Genomic DNA, 22,284 nt, shown 5'->3' with positions numbered 1-22,284 from the left:
CCTTCGACAAGGTGCCACATGAAAGACTATTAAAGAAGCTATGGAACCACGGGGTGCAAGGGGAGGTCCACCGATGGATCAAAAACTGGTTGGCGGACAGGAAACAGAGGGTTGGAGTAAAGGGCCATTACTCAGACTGGCAATGGGTCACGAGCAGAGTTCCACAGGGGTCGGTGCTGGGACTGCTACTTTTCAACATATTCATTAACGACCTGGAGGCAGGAACAAAATGTGAGGTTATTAAATTTGCGGATGACACCAAACTATATCGCAAGGTAAATAACATGGAGGACTGCGAAGATCTCCAAAAAGATCTGACAACACTGGAAGAATGGGCCAAAAAATGGCAAATGAGTTTCAACATAAGGAAGTGCAAAGTCGTACATATAGGGGAAAAAAACCCCGATGTTCACTTACAAAATGGGGGGATCAGCGCTAGGGGTGAGCGACCTTGAAAGAGACCTGGGAGTGATGGTAGACACAACATTGAAGGCGTCGGCGCAGTGTGCAACAGCCTCAAGGAAAGCAAACAAAATGTTGGGTATCATTAAGAAGGGTATCACGACCAGAAAGAAGGAAGTCATCCTGCCACTGTATCGTGCTATGGTGCGCCCGCACCTGGAGTACTGTGTTCAATTCTGGTCGCCGTACCTCAAGAAGGACATGGAGGTACTTGAGAGAGTTCAAAGAAGAGCAATTAAGCTAATAAAGGGTATGGAGGACTTCTCATATACTGACAGACTGAAAAGGCTAGGGCTTTTCTCCCTGGAAAAGCGGAGACTTAGAGGAGACATAATAGAAACCTTCAAGATCATGAAGGGCATAGAAAAAATAGACAAGGACAGATTTTTCAAATTAAGGGGATCAACAAGTACAAGGGGGCACTCAGAGACATTGAAAGGGGAGAAGTTTAGAACAAACGCTAGGAAGTTCTTTTTCACACAGAGGGTGGTGGATACATGGAACGCGCTACTGGAGGATGTGATAAACAGGAGCACACTACAGGGGTTCAAAGAAGCTTTGGATAGGTACTTGGAAGACAAAGGGATTGAGGGGTACAGATAAGAGTAGAGGTAGATTATAGGGATGGGATTAGAGGTTTCAAGTTTCAAGTTTCAAGTTTATTAGTTTTTCATATCCCGATCATAAAGTAAATATCTGACCGGTTAACAATAAAAATTTAAAATAGAAGAGTAGGAACGAGTTAATAGTGTATTAAAGAGTATAGGGGAAACATATTAAACATATACAGACAAACACGATCGTGAGGATAGATGGGGAGGAGGGGAAAAGTTACATGATATTAGAAGAAATGATATAGTGGGAAGGGAAAGAACATGAAGGGTAATTGTGCGTGATGTTATGAGATGCCCTAATGAGGAAAATAAGAATCGAGAGAGTGTTGAAAGATTAATAGATGAAGTAAGGATTAGGATTTGGTAAAGGCATCTTGGAATAGGAAAGTTTTAAGATTGGTTTTGAATTTTTGTAGATGATTTTCGTCACGGAGAAATTGAGGGAGAGAATTCCATAAGGTTGGAGCAGTAATAGAAAAGTTAGTTTTCCTGGTATAGTAGGACTCTTTTAGGGACGGAACAAAAAGAAGTTTTTGATCGGTGGATCGTAAGGATCGGGGAGAACTTTTGGGAATTAATAATTTATCGAGAAATAAAGGTAAGTGAGATTGTTTGATTTTGAAGATAAGCAGTAAGATTTTGTAGGTTATGCGATGTGTGACTGGGAGCCAATGTGATTCTTTGAGAAGAGGGGTGACATGTTCAAATTTACCTATTTTGTAGATTAGTTTTATTGCAGTATTTTGAATAAGTTGCAACCGTCGAAGTTCTTTTTGAGGTAATCCATTTAACAAAGAGTTACAGTAATCCAAATGTGAAATGACTAGGGAATGAATGAGGATGTTAATTGAATCATTATTTAGAATAGAACTAAGTGAACGGATAATGCGTAATTTAAAGAAGCAGGTTTTTACTATTGAGCTTATGTGGTCATGAAAGGAAAGATCTTGGTCGATAATTACTCCTAATAGTTTTACTTTAGTATCCATTGCTAAGGGTGTGGATTTGATATAAACAGTTCCAGGTAAAGTTTCAGATTTTTTGATAGGGAGCAGAATACCACAAGATTTATCAATGTTTAGTGAAAGTTTGTTAGAAAAAAGCCAATCACTTACAATATCTAGTTTAGTATTTAGATCTTTTATTTCTAATGGGTTTGAAGTGTTTATCGGGAAGAGTAACTGTATATCGTCGGCATAGGCGAAAATTGAGAATCCCAGTGATTGGGCGAGAGAAAGAAGAGGGGAAAGAAAGATATTGAACAGTAGTGGTGACAAAATAGAGCCTTGAGGAACTCCAAAAGTTTGAGTTATCGGAGAAGAAGTTTGATTTTTAGCGTGAACTGTAAAGCTACGTTGATGAAAATAGGATGTGAACCATTTGAGAGCGTGACCTGTAATGTTGCATTCAGCTAATCTGGATAAGAGGAGAAAATGATCGATAGTGTCAAAGGCTGCTGATAAATCTAGGGAAATTAATATTACAGATTTTAAGTGATCGTGAGAGTATTGTATAGTTGTAATTAAACCAAGTAATGATAATTCTGTGGAATGTGAAGTTCGAAAACCGGTCTGATAAGGATGTAATGCATGTGTATGATCAAAAAATTCTGATAATTGAGAATGGATAATTTTTTCAACAATTTTGGAGATAAATGGCAGATTCGCTATGGGGCGGTAGTTATTTGGTATAGAGGGATCGGAGTTGTGTTGTTTAAGTTTAGGGAAAACTAGAGCTGATTTCCATGTAGAAGGGACGCAGCAGTCAGTAAAAGATTTGGAAATCATTTCCCTTATATAGGGACCAAAGAAGGAAAAGAATTTTTTGAGAAGAGATGGGGGAAAACTTTCAATAGAGTTATTGGAGGAATTTATAGATTGTAAAATAGAAGATAGTTGAGTTAAGGACGGTAGTTTGAAAGTAGAGAAGGAACTGAGAGGTAAGAAAGTTAAATCATTATTAGTAGGAGGCGAAAAAGCTGGAAGAGAAGGTCCAAGGTGAGTTCGGATAGTAGTGACTTTGTTGTCAAAGAAGAGGGATAGTTCCTTAGCAGATGGTAGAGAAGAATCTGGAGGGGGGAGTTTTTTTTTTGAGTATTTAGAAAGAGATTGTGCAATACTAAAAAGAGTGGATGAGTTACTAGTGGTGGAGATAAGGTTTGAATAATAGTCTTTTTTTGTTTGTTGAATGATTTTTTTGTAATGTGTAGCTTTATCTTTGTATGACAAAAGGTCACTATTATAAAATTAATCAGGGATCACTGTTCAGGCACTAGGCCTGATGGGCCGCCGTGGGAGCGGACCGCTGAGCAAGATGGACCTCTGGTCTGACTCAGCGAGGGCAACTTCTTATGTTCTTAAGAGTTTGAGCCATGATGTACCCTGCCCTTCTGTACATTTAACATTTAGAACTGTAAGAGTTAGATAAGTGACCTGCTAGTGTGAGCTTAGGACCAATAATAATTGTAGAAAATTATAGAAGTAACAAATGAAAAATAAATTAGTTTGCGAAAAGGGCATAAAAGTCTGTGTATTTCCTGTTTCTGACACTCTAGTAGGTAGGCTATTAACTGCACTAGAGTCCGGTATACCGTAATAAATCTCTTGTACTTTCTTCACACCTCTGACTGTGTGTGTCCAAGTGACCTTTCAACCATTCCTTCCCCAAGTCTTTTTCCCACGCTTTCATATATGATGTTTTATTTTTCTCATCCACATGTATGATTTTATATAACCAAGAAATACACCCTTTCATAGCTGGATTCCCTAACTCCTTTTCAAATTCAGATTTCTTTTGCCATCCCCGTACATGTTATAATATAATTTTTCACCTGTAAATAGGGAAAAAGATCTTGATATTAGTCCTGAAGGTCTACAAAGGCTTTAATCTCTCCCTCCTCAATAAATTGTCCAAAACACCTCAAACCTTGTTTCCTTTCTGTTTTTAGTTCTATCACTTTTATTACTTGTAGAATCCCAGCGAGGATCCAAAACCAGATTGAAATCCCCTCCCACCAGCAATAGTCCTTCTTGATTTTTCAAAATTAGACTCAAAATTTCTTCAAAGAATTTCCCATGGTTAATATTGGGTGCATACAAATTCACCAAAATCACCTTTTCCCCATTCAACTCCCCCGCCCATATGATCCATCTCCCTTCATCATCCTTCCATTCAATCTTTGTAAGGACTTTCATTTTTTTATTGAATAATATCCCCACCCCTGCTTTCTTTTTCTCCTTATTAGAAGCCCAAATTTGCACCAGATAATCTTTAAATTGAATCATCCTTTCTCCCTTTTTTTGTAAATGTGTTTCTTGTACATAACAAATATCATAATTCAACCTTTTCATCTATTTTAAAAATGATTGGCATTTTCGGGATATATTGAGTCCATTCACATTCAAATTTCTCAATTTTATCTTACTTCCAATCATTCTTTCAATAATCTTTTCATTTTATTCTCTTAAACCTTCCTATCCTAACAGATCTTACAGTTCTTTTTCCAAGTTCTCATTAGTTCCCCAGCCCCTCCCCTTCACCCTCCCCTTCCCCCCTTTCTTTCCTTCCTCCAAGACTTCGTGTGATTCTCTCAACCACCTCAATATAACTTATCAGACTTCAAGCTTCTCCCCCCTCCCTCTCAGCATTCACATAACCCAATCATTTTCTTCACAATTATGCCTAATTATATTCAGTACTTCATCTGACTTATTTAAATGAAGAACTTATCATTAACTTGTTTTTGGTGATGTCACTCCTTCTGGTGATGTCACTAACCTTGATGGCGGGTTGAGGAGGGAGCGTTGACCTCGGTGGCTCCGAAACCCCCTCCATGTGAAGTTTAAGCGGAAAAAAGGAAAGCAATATCTGAAGAATTTTGGGAGAATTGTGAGACAAGATGCCGGCGAAAAAAAGCCTGAGGAGAGTGGCTCTCAGGAAAGAGGGCAGGAGAAAGGTGGTCTCCGTCGTGGACCGGGAACTGCCCACGAGACGCCATGTGACTCAGGAGAGAGTGTGTCAGAGGAGGAAATAGAACGAATGGTTCTGCCCCAGAGGAGACATGTTGACCCGGCGGTTTTGGCCATAAAGGAAGAACTCCAACAGTGGGCCCTGGAAATAGAGTGAAATAGCTGTGGTGAAGGGGAAAATTAAAGACGCTGTAAAAGAAATAAGGCAAGATTTGGCAGAACTGTTGGGATGAGTGGAAAAAAACGGAGCGGCAAGTTGGTGAGCAAGATATAATGATGAAGACAATAGGTGGCCAGGTGGGGGATACCCAAAAACAATTGACTGTGTGAATTGTATAGATGATTTGGAGAATAGATCTTGGCGGCAGAATTTGCAGATACGAGGGGTCCCTAACACTGAGGTAAATAAAGATGCTGCGAAAGTGGCGCAGGAAATATTTGCCTTTATGCTAAAATCTGAGAGTGCAGAAGAAACTCCCCTAGCCACAGTGAAAAACCAGGGATCACAGGATGGCAGGCTCCAGAATGTCTGAGAAGCCTCGGGACATAATTGTGTACCTGCATAATTTTGTAGATAAAGAGCGACTGATCTGTAAGGCCAGAAAACTGGGTATTTATAATATTGAAATATTTCAGGATTTATCTGCTATTACTTTGCATAAGAGGAGAGAATTTCGCCCAATTCTTACAGTTCTGAAACAGAAGAATTTGCGTTATAAATGGCTGTTTCCATTTGGCCTTTTGATAACAGTTATTAATTGTGATCGAAGCAGAGGATTATTTATGTAAGGAGGGCTTGATGGAATATACTGGGCCGACTACTGGTTCGACAGAATTACAAAAATTGGAAAAATATCACTGGCAGGAGTCTACTGCTAGATCTAAGAAAAGGCAACAGGAAGAACAGCAATTGGAGCCGGGCAGGAATCTAAGGACGCGCTGGCACCTGTTTGATGGATAGATGTGCTGTGAACTTCTAAAAGCCAAGTTACTCAGCATTTCATATTCTGCTCTTTTCCCTTTTTTTCAGCATTATGTCTGCTTAATTTCTCTTCTCCTTCTCCCTGTTTCTTACTTAAAAAAAACAAAAAATAAACCCTTTTCTTTCCTCTGTTAAATCTTATTTCCTCTTTCTTTTCATAAGAATAAGGGTAAGACTTATATTAACTCTTTTTTTTTTCTAATTCTTTATTCATTTTTTAAAACTTACATCAAGTGTACAATTAATAAAAGATTTAAGATTAATTACATCACTTGAATTTTCTTAATATATTCAGATACATAAGTTTATTCCCTTCCCACCCACCCTTTCCATTCATATTTAATCAAAAATATACAAATATAAATACTCTTATTTATATGTTAAAACCTTCCGTATAATTTAGACAACCCACCCTCCCCCTCTCCCCCCATTTGCAAATATACTTCCAATAGAAAATGGCATCTATTAATTATAGTAAGCTGTCAATGGCCCCCAGATCTTTATAAATTTATTATAATTACCTTTTTGTATAGCAATTATGGTTTCCATTTTATAAATGTGACATAATGAATTCCACCAAAAGGTATAATTTAATCTACTATAATTTTTCTAATTACTTGTTATATGTTGAATGGCGACTCCTGTCATTATCAATAAAAGTTTATTATTACTTGATGAAATCTGGCTCCTTGTTCATATCGACATACCAAAGAGAATTGTATCATATATTAATGCTACATGATTTTCTAACAAACAATTAATTTGGGACCAAATTGATTTCCAGAAGGCCATAATAAAGGGACAATAGAATAATAAGTGACCTAGAGTCGCTGCTTCAAGTTTACAATGCCAGCACCTATTAGACTTAGAGCTGTCTAACTTTTGTAATTGAACTGGGGTCCAAAATGCTCTGTATAACAAAAAGAACCAAGTTTGTCTCATAGATGCTGACACTGTAGACTTCATCCTCAAGACCAAATTCGTGGCCATTGAGATGCAGAAATTTGATGCTTAATCTCAATGCTCCATATGTCTCTAAGACCAGTCCTTGGTTTTTTATTCATATATCCAGATATCAATTTATACCACTGTGCGGCTTGGTGACCCAAGAAATCCGCCTGAAAGCACAAGAATTCCAGACTATACTGATTATTAAGATTTTTCCATTCAGCGAACCCCTCCTGAATAGCTTGCTTCATTTGCAACCATTTAAAACTTTGTGATTTATTAAGACCACATTTATATTGTAACTGTGAAAAATCAAGCATTTAAAATAACATAATTTAAAGTTCGTATACCTGCAATAATCCATTGCTTCCAAACGATTTTAAATCCGCCAATTTGAATCTTGGAGTTTACCCATAGAGATTGATTTGTTGATTTATGTATTGGATTAGGTGTTAAATTACTGACATAACACAATGTTTTCCATGTATCCATTAATATTCTATTATCTTTATATTTTCTAGGCATCTTAATACTGAGAACATGACATAAATGTAAAGGAAACATGAGTCGCCATTCCAAATACAACCAATCTGGGATATTTTCCATGAGCTCTGGGAGGACCCAATACATAACCTAGCGCAGAATATAGGTTTGATGATACCTATAAAAATTTAGGAAATTTACCCCACCCTCCATAATTGATTTTTGTAAAGATACTAAAGCAATTCTAGGCCTTTTACCCAGCCAAACAAATTTTGTAAAAATACCATTTAACTTTTTATAAAAGGACCCCTGAAAAAAAACTCCCCCACCAAGAAAGATGTAAAGGATTCCATTGCTCACACATTTCTGATACTTTCTTTAATAAAAATTTCTCATTCTCTTTTACCAGTACTGTGTCTTCAAGATTATTTTTAATCCAAATACCTAAATACTTTAATCCATCTTCCTTCCATACAAAGGAAAATGAGTCAAATAATCCTTTAGTACAATGCACATTAAGAGGCAGAATTTCAGATTTACTCCAATTTATCTTATATCCTGAAAATGTTCCAAATTTCTCTATTAACTCAAGCGAACATGGAATGGAAGTCTCTGGATTTCTCAAATAAAGCAAAATGTCATCTGCATAGGCAGAGACTTTATATTCCCAGTCTGTACGAAGAATATCCTGTATCCCCTTTGCTTGTTGAATGGCTAATAACAAGGGTTCTAATACAATATCAAAAAGCAAAGGAGATAATGGCCAGCCTTGTCTAACCCCCCTCCGCAAGATAAAACGCTCTGATAAATTATTATTAATATACAATCTTGCAGTTAGGGAGCTATACAATGTTTGAATCATTTGTATAAATCCTGAACCTATACCAAACCATTCTAATGCTTAATACATAAATGTCCATTCCACCCGATCAAAAGCTTTCTCTGCATCCAATGACACAGAGAAAGCAGGTTCATTCATAGCTTTTGTTAAATTTAACATGTGAAAAGCCAACCTGGTGTTATTAGATGAATGTCTTTTAGCAACAAATCAGTTTGGTGCATATCAATAATAAAAGGGAGAGCCTTAGCCAAATGTAAAGCCAATATTTTAGCTAAAAGTTTTCCATCTACATTAATTAGTGAGATAGGCCTGTAGTTTGAAACCAAAGTTGAATCGTTATTTGGCTTTGGCAAAACGATTGTTAATGATTCTGCCATAGTACCTATGATGCAATTGTTAGTTAGTTGTGACTGATATAAATTTAATAAATGGGGTAATAGGATAATTTGAAATGATTTGTAAAATTCTACTGTAAAACCATCACCACCTGGGCGGATCCAACTCTAAGAGATTTCAACGCTGTTTCAATTTCTTTTTTTTTTTTAAGTTCCAATCTTTTTATTGAAGAATGAACATACAGAAGAAAGACATTCGAGAACAATCAAAGTTCACAAAAGCCAGAGAACATGAATTTGCAAAACATAACAGACAAAAAAGAACATGTTATATCATATATAGCGAAATAGTTACAAAGATTGTAAGTACACGTCAATGGGAGACCAAAGATTTTGAATCAAGTGTCTCTGTCGATACTGTAGTTTTTCAGCTGCATATTGTTCAAAACGTTTATAGAGGCATAAAGAATGCCACCAGAAGGTAAAGTTAAATCGTGAGGCTGATTTCCAATTTTGCAGAATATGTTGAATACCAACTGAAATCATAATGTCAATCAGTTTATCTTCACAGAGACTATATTCAAAACAAGGGTGTAAAGAGCGTTTTATGATAATATCAAAGGAAAGATCTGCATTACAATTGGTGATCTGAAATATGAGGGACCAAATTTGAGTCCAAAAAGTCTGGATCTGAGGACATGAGAAAAGCATATGCTTAAAAGTTCCTTGTGATTGTAGACAATGCCAACAAGTGTCAAAAACAATGCTCTTTACCTGGAAAAGAGATATAAATTTAATTTCTCCAATTTCTATTAATAATACGATATTAGAACTGGTGTCTACTATAAAAATTCTAGGCATTTGGATAGACGACAAACTTACTTTTCACGATCATATTAGTCAAACAGTTAAAACATGTTTTTATAAATTACGTCTAATCCGTTCACTTCTCAAGTTTCTACAACCCGAATCCACTAATATTCTCATTCATTCTTTAATAATCTCTAAACTAGATTACTGTAATTCCCTTTTTATTAACATCACACTAAAAGAAAAAAAAAGGCTGCAATTAATTCAGAATACAGCTGTTAAATTAATTTATAACGCTAAAAAATACAACCACGTCACTCCCCTGCTAATCAAATCTCATTGGCTCCCAATAAGTCATCGCATTACGTTTAAATTATTACTCTTGGTTTTTAAAACCATAAATTTTAGTGAGCCACAATTTGTTAATAGATGGCTGATCCCCTATACTACTACTCGACCGCTTCGTTCTTCCTCTTCTAACCTCCTTTCGGTCCCCTCACTGAAGATTATTGGTACTAGGCGTAATGACATGTTCTCCATTATGGCCCCTCAATCTTGGAATCTCTTACCTCAATATATCAGAGATTTAAAAGATCTTACCATATTCAAAAAAACTCTAAAAACATTTTTCTTTAAAGATGCCTATGATTCTTAAGATTATATCTCTTTTTCATCTTTCCGGCATGCTTTTATCTCCCTTCCTCTTGTTTTTTCCTTTGTTGTAATTCTTTCGTCTCTGCTCAAACATTGTAACTTCTCCCCTATCTATCCTCATGTCTCTTGTACGTTTTTTTTTTTTTGTCCTAAACTAATATTTTTTTTATCATGTATGTATTATTGTATGTTAATTTTGTTTTTAAAGTACAACATAAGTTAATTTATACATTACTATCCATGTTTTAATTATACGTTTAGTTGTATTGTACATCGCCTAGTAATTTAAAATAGGCGATTCATTAAGTATAAATAAACTTGAAACTTGATCAGATGTGAGATTCACTTTTTTCTTTTTATAGGGAGTCCATACTGATCTCCACATAACAAACAGTAATGATTGAGACATACTAGCAGATAGCAGTGGTCGGTTAACTTTAGACCATAAATGACACCAATCTTTCTCCGTCAGAGGGGTATCAAACTCTTTAGACCATTTATCCACAATGGCCAAAGAAGGAGTATAACAAGAATCCCTTAATATTTTATAATAAAATGACATTGCCTTTCCCATTTCTATAGATAAGAGACTCCACTCTGAGAGGGATGAAGTATCAGAGAGGTGTAGATTAGAAAGGAGAAAAGAGAGAATTGACCATTGGTGTTTTTGAGTTGATAATAGCGGGAAATTTGTACAGAAAGTGGAAAAGGATAACAATACTGATCCATTAAATAAGGACCGGACAGTCCATACACCAGCATCTTTCCATTTCTTCCAGTTAAAGCATCGTTTATTAATTTTCAGTGAGTTGTTATTCCAGAGTGACATATCTTTTTGGGAGAAGATGGAATTACGAGCCACTTTATCTAATGCACGAAGTGCAGTGTGAGTCGCCAGAAAGAGAGGGAATTGTTTAAGGTGCTTAGGCATACACATGGTTGGGAGAACATGAATAGGTATTGGGTTACAAAGTGAGATTTCTAGATTGAGCCAGGAAGGCATAGCTGAAGTATCATCAGACTCTCTAAAGGTAATCCAGTAGGAGCCATACTTAGCTAACGAGGCTAAATGATATTTATAAAAATCAGGAAGATTTACTCCCCCATGGATTTTAGCAGCTTTTAACTTACTGAGTGCTATTTTAGGCCATTTATGGTGCCAAATAAAAGAAGATAATTTTCGATCAATCCATCTATATATTTGTGCTTTACATAAGCTGGGAAGCATTATGAGTTTAAATAAAATTTGAGGCGCTAAAGTCATTTTAAGTGCAGAAATGCGACCCCACCATGTAATATAGAGTGGTGACCAATTCGAGACAGTGTGAGTTATTAAGTCTTTCAATTTGGTGATATTAAAGTCCATAATAACATCAGGATCTTTATGTTCAAACGTACCAAGATATTTTACTGGTGAGGTAGACCATGAGAATGGGAAATCTCGTATGTCTGAGCATGAGGCATAATCATTGAGTGGAAAGATAATGGATTTAGTCCAATTAACCTTATAGCCTGAAAATGACGAATATAAGTCCGTTAAGGAGATGAGGGCAGAAAGAGATTGTTGAGGATTTTTAAGATAGAGCATAATATCATCAGTATTTGCTGCAATCTTAAAATCTCGAGAGGTTGTGGGAATACCTTGTATAGTGGTGGACTGTCTAATGGCAGATAAAAAGGGTTCCAAAGAAAGATTAAAGAGGAGAGGTGATAGGGGGCAGCCCTGTCTTGTTCCCCTATGTAAGTAAATTGGATTTGAAAGGGAATTATTAATTAAAATTCTTGAACATGGTTTCCAATATAGCACCTGAATCCAAGCTACAAAGTTATCCCCAAAATGGTACCATTTCAGAACCTGCAGTAGGAACCGCCATTCTACACGATCAAAGGCCTTTTCGGCATCTATTGCTAGTCCCACTACAGGTTCAGCAATGGTTTTGGCAAGACCAGAGATATTATGAAAAATTCGGAGATTGTCTCCAATGAAACGTTAGAAACATAGAAATAGACGGCAGATAAGGGCTCACGGCCCATCTAGTCTGCCCACCCTAATGTCCCTCCCCTACCTTTGCCCTGTGAATAGATCCCATGTGCCGATCCCATTTGGCCTTAAAATCAGGCACGCTGCTGGCCTCAATCACCTATAGTGGAAGACTATTCCAGCGATCAACCACTCTTTCAGTGAAAAAGAATTTCCTGGTGTCACCTCGTAGTTTCCCGCCCCTGATTTTCAACGGATGCCCTCTTGTTGTCGTGGGACCCTTGAAAAAGAAGATATCTTCCTCCGCCTCGACGCGGCCCGTAAGATACTTGAACGTCTCGATCATGTCCCCCCTCTCTCTGCGCTCCTCGAGCAAGTATAGCTCTTAGTATAGACTTAGTGGGGATAGCTCGAGTATAGACTTAGTGGGGATGGGCGGATCCACTATGCCTAAGGCCTGATTGGTTCATTGGTTAATTTCCTGTATCAAAGTGTTTTTGTTCTTTGATGTGAAAATCAATAAAATAAAAAAAAGAAACTAAGTATTTTAACACCAATGTTATCCATCTAGCCACACTTGCAGTGCAGAAAGCTTTTTGGGAGCTTGGTGAGGGCTTGAAACCTTTTGTAAAGATTGTAGCTTTTTCAGAAGTTTTGGATCTACTTCTAATAGAATAAAAATATCATCCGTAGTCAAATGTTAAAAAGTAAAGGAGACAATGGAGAACCCTGTGGAACTCCACACGCAGACTTCCATAGGCAGATGTTTCACCATCAATATATACCTCATAGTTGTACAATGTTAGAAAACCTGTAAACCATCTCAGTGTTTTCTGATCCAGGCCTATCTCAGAAAGTAAGCAGAGCAGTATATCATGATGAACTACATCAAAAGCTGCTGAAAGATCAAACTGTAGCAAAATAGCATATCTATTGTGAGACAATAGACTATGAATCTTAGAGATCAGTGTCAATAATAATGATTCTGTGCTGAAATTATATTGAAAACCATGTTGGAATGGGAGAATAGAGAATTTATCCAAATAACTAGAAAGCTGTACAGAAATAATAGTTCCTTAGCGCCGTCAGCAGATGAATCCAGAGACTAGTGGGATAGCACACATCTACGTTGATATAGAGAACTGATTTGCAGATGTATATCTTGGATGGAGTCCCTCTTGCCAGCCAATATGCTTTATCTCCAGCAGGTTGGATGGTTGCTGTTCCGATAATTCCTGGCTCTCTGAGGCTCCTATGTGGAAGGCTGTTGCTCCTGCTGCTTCAGCTCCAGACGAGCTTAGGGGTGTCAGCAGGTTTCAGTTCTGACTTTGGGGCAACACCTGGTCCCTCCCTACCCTCACCACCCGTGAAGACATTTTCCTGGTCCAGAGGGTTTCTTTCCCATAAGAAAAAAAACAAAACCTCTGCCATTTGGCTTGGACCAAGTTTGCTGGAATAGCGTTGGGACTTTGTGCTGGAGTGGGCCTTTCAGAACAGGAGCACGTGTGTACCCCTGTATTTTTCATTACCGGAAGGGGGAAGACATGGCAGCAGAGGCTGTAAAGCGTTGTTCATGGTGCGGGAAGTGCCGCTCTATTTCGGGTCTGTGTTTGGCCGGCTGCATGGGAGACGCTGCAACAGCTGTTTTGATACTGGAAGGTGCGCCTCCTCCCCATGCCAAAGACGTGCTTGGGGAGAAGGCAGGACCGGATTTGGCTATGGCTTTGGAGGTGCAGCCGTGCACCTCAGCTGCAGCAATAGAAGAGCTACTGCTGGGAGCGGCAGCACCGGAAGGGCTTGCGGCCTTCGGTAACCTCTCGCCAGAGTTTGTGCTTCTGCTGCACAAGGTGTTTTCACAGCAGAAGGCAAGTCCAGAGAGAGGGGGTTCTGCGGGGAAGGCCTAGCCCAGGGGGCGGCATTTCAGCCACATTTTGGTTTACAAGAGCCAAGAGGCTGCCCGAGGCTGAGGATTTGGCCTACCCGGAGAGCCCTCTACCTCTGTTCGGTTCCGGGGGGGGGGGGGGGGGAGGAGGCCTGGGTGCAGGACATGGATGTAGAAGAAGCTGATAGGGATGATCTCTCAGCGCTGCGCCTGTTCCATAGGGAGGAACTGGCGGCCTTTAAAGCTAAGGAATGTCTGTATATTTCCCTGCCAGATACAGAGGGGGTGGGGGGTGGTACCCAATCCCCTTATGGCGGGCACTAGGCGGCCACCTAAGACCTTTCCTGTGCATGAGGCCATGCAGGAGATGATTTCTGAGCAATGGACTACGCCTGAGTCTGGCCTCAAGGTGGCACAGGGCTATGCGTTCATTGTATCCTGTGACTCTTGAGGATAAATTTAAACTTCCTAAGGTGGACGCCTTAGTAGCGGCAGTTACTACGAAGACTACTCTGCCAATTGAGGGAGGTATTACTCTGAAAGACTCTCAGGATAGGAAGATAGTCTTCTTTAAGGTCTTCATTTGATGTGGCAGCCCTGACTCTGCAGTTCTTATGCAACTCGAGCCTGTCTTCAGTGGATCCAGTTATTTACTGATGGGGTGGTGGTAGCCAATAGGGCTCTACTCCAGATTTTCCAGATGTGGAGTCCGGGCTGGCATATCTGGCTGATGCCTTATATAATATGATTAGAGCTTCAGCTAAGCAGATGGCTCTGGCAGTAGTTTATAGGCGGCACCTATGGCTGCAGCATTGGGTAGTGGAAGCTACCTCCAAATTACGCCTGGTGAGTCTTCCCTTTAGGGGCAAGTTGCTGTTTGGAGAAGATCTTGAAAAATTGGTGAAGGATTTTGGAGACTCTAAGTCTCAAAGGTTGCCAGAGGATAGGTCCAGAGGGGCACCTAGGTCTCCCTCATCTAGGCCGTGTTTTCGGGATACCAGGAGGTATAGCATGGGGAAATCAGCATATAGGTCCTCCTATTTGGCAGTTTATAGTGCCTGATCCAGGGTTACACAGCGGCGACCTTCTTGCCCTGCCAAATCCTCAGCCTTGAGGGTGGATCCTCCTCAGTCCTCATGCCTTCCACAATGACAAGGTTTTGACTTCTTCCGCTGAATGAATGAGGGGGTGTCTGGCCTCATGGCTGGTGGAATGGGCAATGCTTCTATAGAGCTTGGAGGTCTTCTGTGTAGCGTGCAGGTTACGGTTGAGATTGCTTTTTTCCAGGCGCAGATTCTTTCTGGGCATCCCTGTGGGCAGGGGCTGGATAGGAGATTGTGAGAAGTTCACTCCGGGGCTGGTGAGCCTTAGGACTGGGAGTTCTGGCTCCTTGCAGTCGGAAGGGCCCGGGGCTCTCTTCTGGGGTTTTGTGGACCCACCAGTGGATCCTTTGGTTCCCTAGATGGGGATTCAAGGTGGTATATCCTTGCATTCCTTTGCGGTAAGTTCCCCGGCTCCCCAACAGGCTCAGGGAGCAGGCTCGGGAAGTAGAGTAGGCCCTCAGTCCTCCCAGGGCCCCATGTTGTCTGTGGAGAGGATTTCTTTTCCGGACGGTGAAGGGGCGAGTATAGCTTCATCCAGCTCGCAGCTCTGGTGCAGCGGGGTGGATATTTCAGGATTGTCAGTAGCCCTCAGGTTTGACTCCTCGGGGGAGGTGGTCACCGGTCACTTCGCCTTGGTGGCGGGGGACACCTGTCTGTGTCCCACAAGAGTAGGTTCACGAGGATGCTCCCTTCTGCTGTGGTCTTACGGCCTGGCTATTGAACAGTCGAAGCTGCAGCGGAGGGGGTATTCTGAGCAGGTTATCTCTACTCTACTGGAGGCAAAGAAGAAGTCTACCTCTACGACTTATGCTGGGATCTGGCGGGTGTTTGAAGCTTGGTGCATTCAATTAGGGTTTCCTCCTTTTCAAACTTCCCTATATCAGATTTTTTCCTTCCTGCAAGAAGGGGTTGCTATAGGGTTGGCCTGCAATTCCATTTGAATACAGGTAGTGGCTATTGCCTGTTATAGAGGGAAGGTGTCTCGTTTGTCCATAGGGTCTCACCCTGATGTGGTAAGGTTCCCAAAGGGGGTTAACCGCATTTGGCCTCCTTTGTGGAGGCCCTGTCAGGATTGGAGTCTGAGGGTGGTCCTTATATGTTTGCAAGGGGCGCCTTTCAAGCCTTTGGCTACTGCAACACTCAAGGATGTTACCTTAAAGGCGATTTTTCTGGTGGCCCTGGCTTTGGCCAGGCGGGTTTCTGAGTTGCAGGCTTTATCCTGCAGGGATCTGTTCTTATGTTTTTCGGAGGCTGGAGTTTCGATTCGGACGGTTCCTTCATTTCTTCCAAAAGTAGTGTTTCCTTTTTATGTCAATCAGATCCTCTTTCTACCGTCTTTCAGGAAAGAGGATTGGGGGTCAAGGTTTCCTGCTTTGCATTTGCTTGATGTAAGGAGAATGCTCTTGCACTATCTTCAAGTTACTAATGACTTTTGACGTTTGGATCACCTCTTTGTGCTCTTTTCAGGCCCTAGAAAAGGTTTGGCGGCTTCCAAGGCCTCGGTGGCTTGGTGGGTTCGAGAGACTATTTCTTCTGCTTATTTGTTAGCAGGTAAGTGGGTGCAGGTGGCTTTGCATGCTCATTCACCATCTTTTAATCATTGTAAACCGCATAGAACTTCACGGTTCTGTGGTATATAAACTGTTATTATTATTTGACAAGAGCAATGGCTACGTCTTGGGCGGAGTTCAGGGAGTTTTCCCTGGAAGAGATTTGTAGAGAGGCCACTTGGTCGTCTTCCAACACGTTCTCTAGGCATTACCGCTTAGATGTGGCAGAGCACACGGAGGCGTCCTTAAGTGCTTCGGTGCTTGCAGAGGCATGTCGCCCCACCCGAGTTGAGGTTGCTATGCTACATCCCACTAGTCTCTGGATTAATCTGCTGATGGCGCTAAGGAATGAAAAATTATTTCCTACCTGTTAATTTTCTTTCCTTTACATGCAGCAGATGAACCCAGAGCCCCACCCAATAGGTATTCACGGATTTTCCTTGCAGGTGCTGTCTCATGGTTGGGGGTCAGGATTTTTTTTACTTATGGGAAAAATGTTGGCTAGGTTGCAACTGCATTGTCCAAGATATACACCTGCAAATCAGTTCTCTATCTCCACCTGCTGGTAGATGTGTACTATCCCACTAGTCTCTGGATTTATCTACTGCGTCTAAAGGAAAGAAAATTAACAGGTAGGACATAATTTTTCAATGCTTTTAACTCCTCTTACCTATGTCTGTTTTATCATTCCCTCTGTGAGAAATTCCCTAACCCTTATTTGTTCTGTCTGTTTTAATTAGATTGTAAGCTCTATTGAGATTGTCTCTTACATGTTTAATGTACAGCAATGTGTATGTCTTGCAGCACTATAGAAATAAGTAGTAATTGTAGAAGACAAGTAAGCTATTTTTTTCTTCTTATTCTCTTGCAGAGTGAGCTGATTAAAGATATCTCCACTTCAGTGCTATGGGTGAACAATAAACCTCACATGGTGACCCTGGATTACACTTTGCAGGTCCCCTCTGAGGACTCGGATGGAACGGCAGAGCTGAGGTACCTCTTGTCCTTATAAGATAGTGGTGATGAGGTTAATTCTGGTCTGTAGAATGCAATGAGGAAAGGTTAAGAAAAAAAAATTAAATTGAATCAGGTTGGGCAGACTGGATGGACCATTTGGGTCTTTATCTGCCGTCATCTACTATGTCATAATATTGCAACTGTGACATGGACAGATCTGTATCTGATTCCCAGTTCAAGACTTTCAATGGTTACTAGACATCTCCTGTTTCTGCCTTGTGTCCCTGTCCTTTGTGCCATGCATTCAGCTGTATGTGAGCATTATGCTGTGTGTGGATCATCTTACCCTATTAAACTCTGATTCCTTTTACATAGAAACAAAGAAAAATGAAGGCCAATAAAGACCATTTGGCCCATCTAGTCTGCCTATCCATGCCCTCTACTGTAAGAATAGCCTTACTGGGTCAGACCAGTGGTCCATCAAGCCCAGTAGCCCGTTCTCACAGTGGCCAATCCAGGTCCCTAGTACCTGGCCAAAATCCCAAGGAGTAGCAACATTCCATCTTTCTCAATAGCAGACTATGGGCTTTTCCTCCAGGAACTTGTCCAAACCTTTTTAAACAAATGGCTTGGACAAGTTATCATGCTGTTGTACCGGGACATGGTGTGCCCTCACCTGGAGTACTGCGTCCAGCACTGGTCGCTGTACATGAAGGACATGGTACTACTCGAAAGGGTCCAGAGAAGAGCGACAGATTAGAGAAACTGGGCCTTTTCTCCCTCGAACAGAGGAGATTGAGAGGGGACATGATCAAAACATTCAAGGTACTGAAGGGAATAGACTTGGTAGATAAGGACAGGTTGTTCACCATCTCCAAGCTAAACTAAACTAAACCTTGGGTTTGTATACCGCGCCATCTCCGCGAGCGTAGAGCTCGGCACAGTTTAAAGAGTTAAGATAGAAAGGAACTACAATGAAGGTTATAGGAGAGGAACTAAGAAGATAGAGAGGGACAAGTTTACCAGAGAGTGGAAGGTGATTAGATTTTTGAAAAAAGCCAAGTTTTCAAGTGTTTGCGGAAGGATTGGAGGGAGCTTGAATTTCTGAGTGGGGATGTGAGGTTGGGAGAATGAGAGGGCACTCTCTAAAATGGAAAGGGGATAGATTCCGTACGAATGTAAGGAAGTTCTTCTTCACCCAGAGTGGTAGAAAACTGGAAGGCTCTTTCGGAGTCTGTCATAGAGGAAAACACCCTCCAGGGATTGAAGACAAAGTTAGACAAGTTTCTGTTGAATCAGAATGTACTCAGGTAGGGCTAGTCTCAGTTATATATTATTATGGATTACTTTACAGAGCTGTATGACGAATGCTGGGAGTCCATAAGCCCAGAGAAAGTGGCTCTATAGCCGTGAAACATTGGCAAGGCAAAATCAAGGACCCACATTAACAGCCTCAGTTAAAGTTGCTAAGAATCTAAAGTCCTAATAACACAACTAACGTGGCATTAAGTCATTACCGATGAAGTGGGTACAGGTGGTAGAGCATAAGCAGCTCAATCAAGAGACCTGAGGTTTTTTTCTTTCGTCAGCTAGTGACTCTTAGGGCCTGTTTTGCAGGGCTCCGCTGGTGACTGCCACGCAGCAACAGCCCCAAAGCCTTTTTAATCTCTATGGGCTTCGGGGCAATTGCTGTGCTGCGGCCGCTGGTGCGGCTTTGTAAAACAGGCCCTTAGCCCTTCAAAAGTGGTGATATTAACAAGCAAATTTCTTCAAATTTGGAAACTGCTCAGAGTTCAAAATTTATAAAAATCGATCAAATTTCCTTCCTTGTATTTATTGAAACTCCTTGGATTTTGGCCAGGTACCTAATGACCTGGATTGGCCACCATGAGAACGGACTACTGGGCTTGATGGACCATTGGTCTGACCCAGTAAGGTTATTCTTAGGGCGCTGGTCTTCGACCAGAGGGCCGCCGTGTGAGCGGACTGCTGGGCACGAGGAACCACTGGTCTGACCCAGCAGTGGCAATTCTTATGTTCACTGTTAACACAGCCTCTAGTAACGAGCTTGACTATTACTGTGTTTCCCTGAAAATAAGACCTAGTGCCTTTTTTGGGCCTAAAATTAATATAAGCCCCTACTATCAAAGACTCCATTGGCTGCCCTTAGAGGTGCGAATCCTGTTTATTTGGTCTGGCCCCCACTTACCTGGTTTCCCACTTCAACCTGGCTAGTTATCTTAGGCCCACACGAAGAATTCATCTGTTCACCTATCCGACAATAAAAGCCTGCCACTACAAAAGATTCTTGGACAGAACTCTTGCCTTCCAGGCAGGCAAATGGAACGAGTGGCTTAGTAACGTTTTCGCGCACTCTTCATCCTACTTCAATTTTAGAAAACTATTAAAAACCAGTCTGTTCAATCGATTTGTTAACTAAGAATCTACTCAGCACTGCTTATTCAATCCTGTAACCCTATGAACCTTTTAGCTTTCATATTCTTTATTATGTAAGATTGTATTGCTTACTTTGATTGTAACCTCTTTGCTGATTGTCCAGCACCTCTTGCTGTAAACCGCCTTGAACTTATATGGCTTTGGCGGTATATAAGAATAAAATTATTATTATTAAATTATTATTATTATCAAGGTATGATCGTCTCTCCCTTTCTCACCTTCACCCCAATTCTTCCTCTTTCCCCCACATGTACATCTTTCCTCCCCTCCCTTGTGCAGGAGGACCCTTGCCCAGCTTCTATCCTACTTTCCCTCCCACCCCTTGTGCAACAGAGCCCTTGAGCGAGCACTGCCTCCCCCCAGCACCCGCTGCGCAGCCAAATCCCCATCCTTCTCACCCTCCCATTGGAACCCCGTCACGAGTTTCCATTATTTCCTATGGCGAAACTCGCTTTGATAAACGAGCATTTTGGATTACAAGCATGCTCCTGGAACGGATTATACTCGTAATCCAAGATACTAGTGTATTATCATGTAACTTCATTGAGTGCCTCCTAGTCTTTGCATTTTTTGAGGGAGTAAAAAAAAGCAATTAACTTTTACACCACGCAGTGTGGTTCATGCCTTGCATGGATTGGGAATGATTTGCAAAGGATTTTTAATTTTCTCTTTTAATAGCAGTTAGCATCCAATTTATCTGTGCAAAACCTTTTAAAAGTTGCTCCTTAGCTTTTGCAGGTACATGTGCTTAGTGAGGGAAAATAGTCTCTGGTATTTGATTGCTTTAATTGGGGTGAAGGATGAGATGTACTATGTGGTTCTATAGCATTTAAATTTTGCAAACACTCTTTCAATTTACATTCAGGTGCACTAAGTATAACTAATTTGAACTTCAAAGTTGCTCCATCCTTACTCGGCTGTCTTAGTTAAAATGGGGAGATGAACAGTTACCCAAGGACTGCTCTGACACCGTGCTTGTGTTCTCATTGGAGAACTCTCTCCTTTTCATCCCAATAAACTTTTAAGAGTATAAGCACCCCCTTGTCTGCCTGTAGATCTGTGATGAATATCAAATGGTAATCACTTTCAAAGGTTTTAATCTTTTTGTTGCAGTAAATTCCGTCTGTCCTATTACCCTCACTGCCTGGACTCCTTTACTGACTTGCTGAAAAATGCTTTTGAGGGGAAATGTGAGCACAACGTGTATGGGGATTTCCGGACCTACACAACAGGCCAGGAGCAGATACCCTGTTACTTCATCCATGTCGTAAAGAGAATGAGCTGATGAGTGATGCAGAACAGCAGCCCACAGCGCTCTCACATCGATGAATATATGGAGGAAAATTTCAGTTCTCTGTCTGCATTTGATGACCTGCACAACTCACCAATGAAAACCGTGTAAGGTCTTCTGCCAGCACAAAGCTCTGCTGACTCCAGTAGCTCTGTTCCTTCAGATATTATTGCACACATCTGAATTGTAGCACAGCAAGAACCTGTGTGACAATGTCTATAAATTCACATGATAAAAGTTCTCTATAAGTCTGTAAATCTTGTCTTCTGTTCAGTCTCAGTAAAGTGTGACTTTACTTTTGAGCATCAGCTTTCCTGGCACAGGGAAGTGATTCAATTCTGTTATGCAATGCAAACAATTGACCCATTTGGAAGCCCAGGACTATCAAGCAGATTGCAGGCAGGTTTTTAGGGCAAAGAAAAAATTACACAGAGACTTAGTTTTGAGATTTAGCATAACTAAGGGTAGGCAAAAGGGATTGAAATGCAAGTATAAGCCAGCAGTTGAGCAGAGGGGCAGGAAGGGGGTGAGGTGGGAAAAGGAGATGGAATCAGGATGAGGGGCAGAAGGGGCAAGCAACTCTGCCTGTCCAGTTATGGTTCTGGCCTGCAAGACTTTTATGCTATTAACAGAGAAATAAACTGGATCATCAATGCCACACTTCTATTGAGCCTGACTTAAAACCTCACTTGAAACATGATGGCAGATAAAGGCTAAATGGCCCATCCATTATTGCTTCTTCTCTCTAAGAGATCCCACGCTTTTGTAAATTCAGACACAGTCTCTGTCTGGGAGACTGTTCTACACATCTGCCACCCTTTCTGTAAAAAAGTATTTTTTTAGATTACTCTCGAGCCAATCATTTCTTAATATTTTCCTATGCCCTCTCATTCCAGAGCTTCATTTCACCCAGATTCACCAAGATCCACAAACCAGGAATCCCTCTACGACCCATTGTAAGTGCCT

General features: G+C 40.7%; 1 protein-coding gene across 2 annotated transcripts in view; it reads left to right on the top strand.

The window, feature by feature from the left end:
* The window catches only part of GNMT (glycine N-methyltransferase), a 195,817-nt gene extending 174,259 nt beyond the window's left edge, over positions 1–21,558 (top strand). For both annotated transcript variants that reach the window (XM_033938861.1, XM_033938862.1), the window contains exons 10-11: positions 17,485–17,606; positions 21,141–21,558. In XM_033938861.1, the coding sequence (XP_033794752.1) occupies positions 17,485–17,606; positions 21,141–21,312 (294 nt within the window). In that variant the 3' untranslated portion in view covers positions 21,313–21,558. The remainder of the gene's footprint in view (positions 1–17,484; positions 17,607–21,140) is intronic.
* The last annotated feature ends 726 nt before the right edge of the window (positions 21,559–22,284 follow it).

The sequence above is a fragment of the Geotrypetes seraphini genome, chromosome 3 (genome assembly GCF_902459505.1).
Source record: "Geotrypetes seraphini chromosome 3, aGeoSer1.1, whole genome shotgun sequence".
NCBI lineage: Eukaryota > Metazoa > Chordata > Amphibia > Gymnophiona > Dermophiidae > Geotrypetes > Geotrypetes seraphini.
Note: the sequence above shows the minus strand (reverse complement) of the source record. Positions and strands in the feature narration are given on the sequence as shown.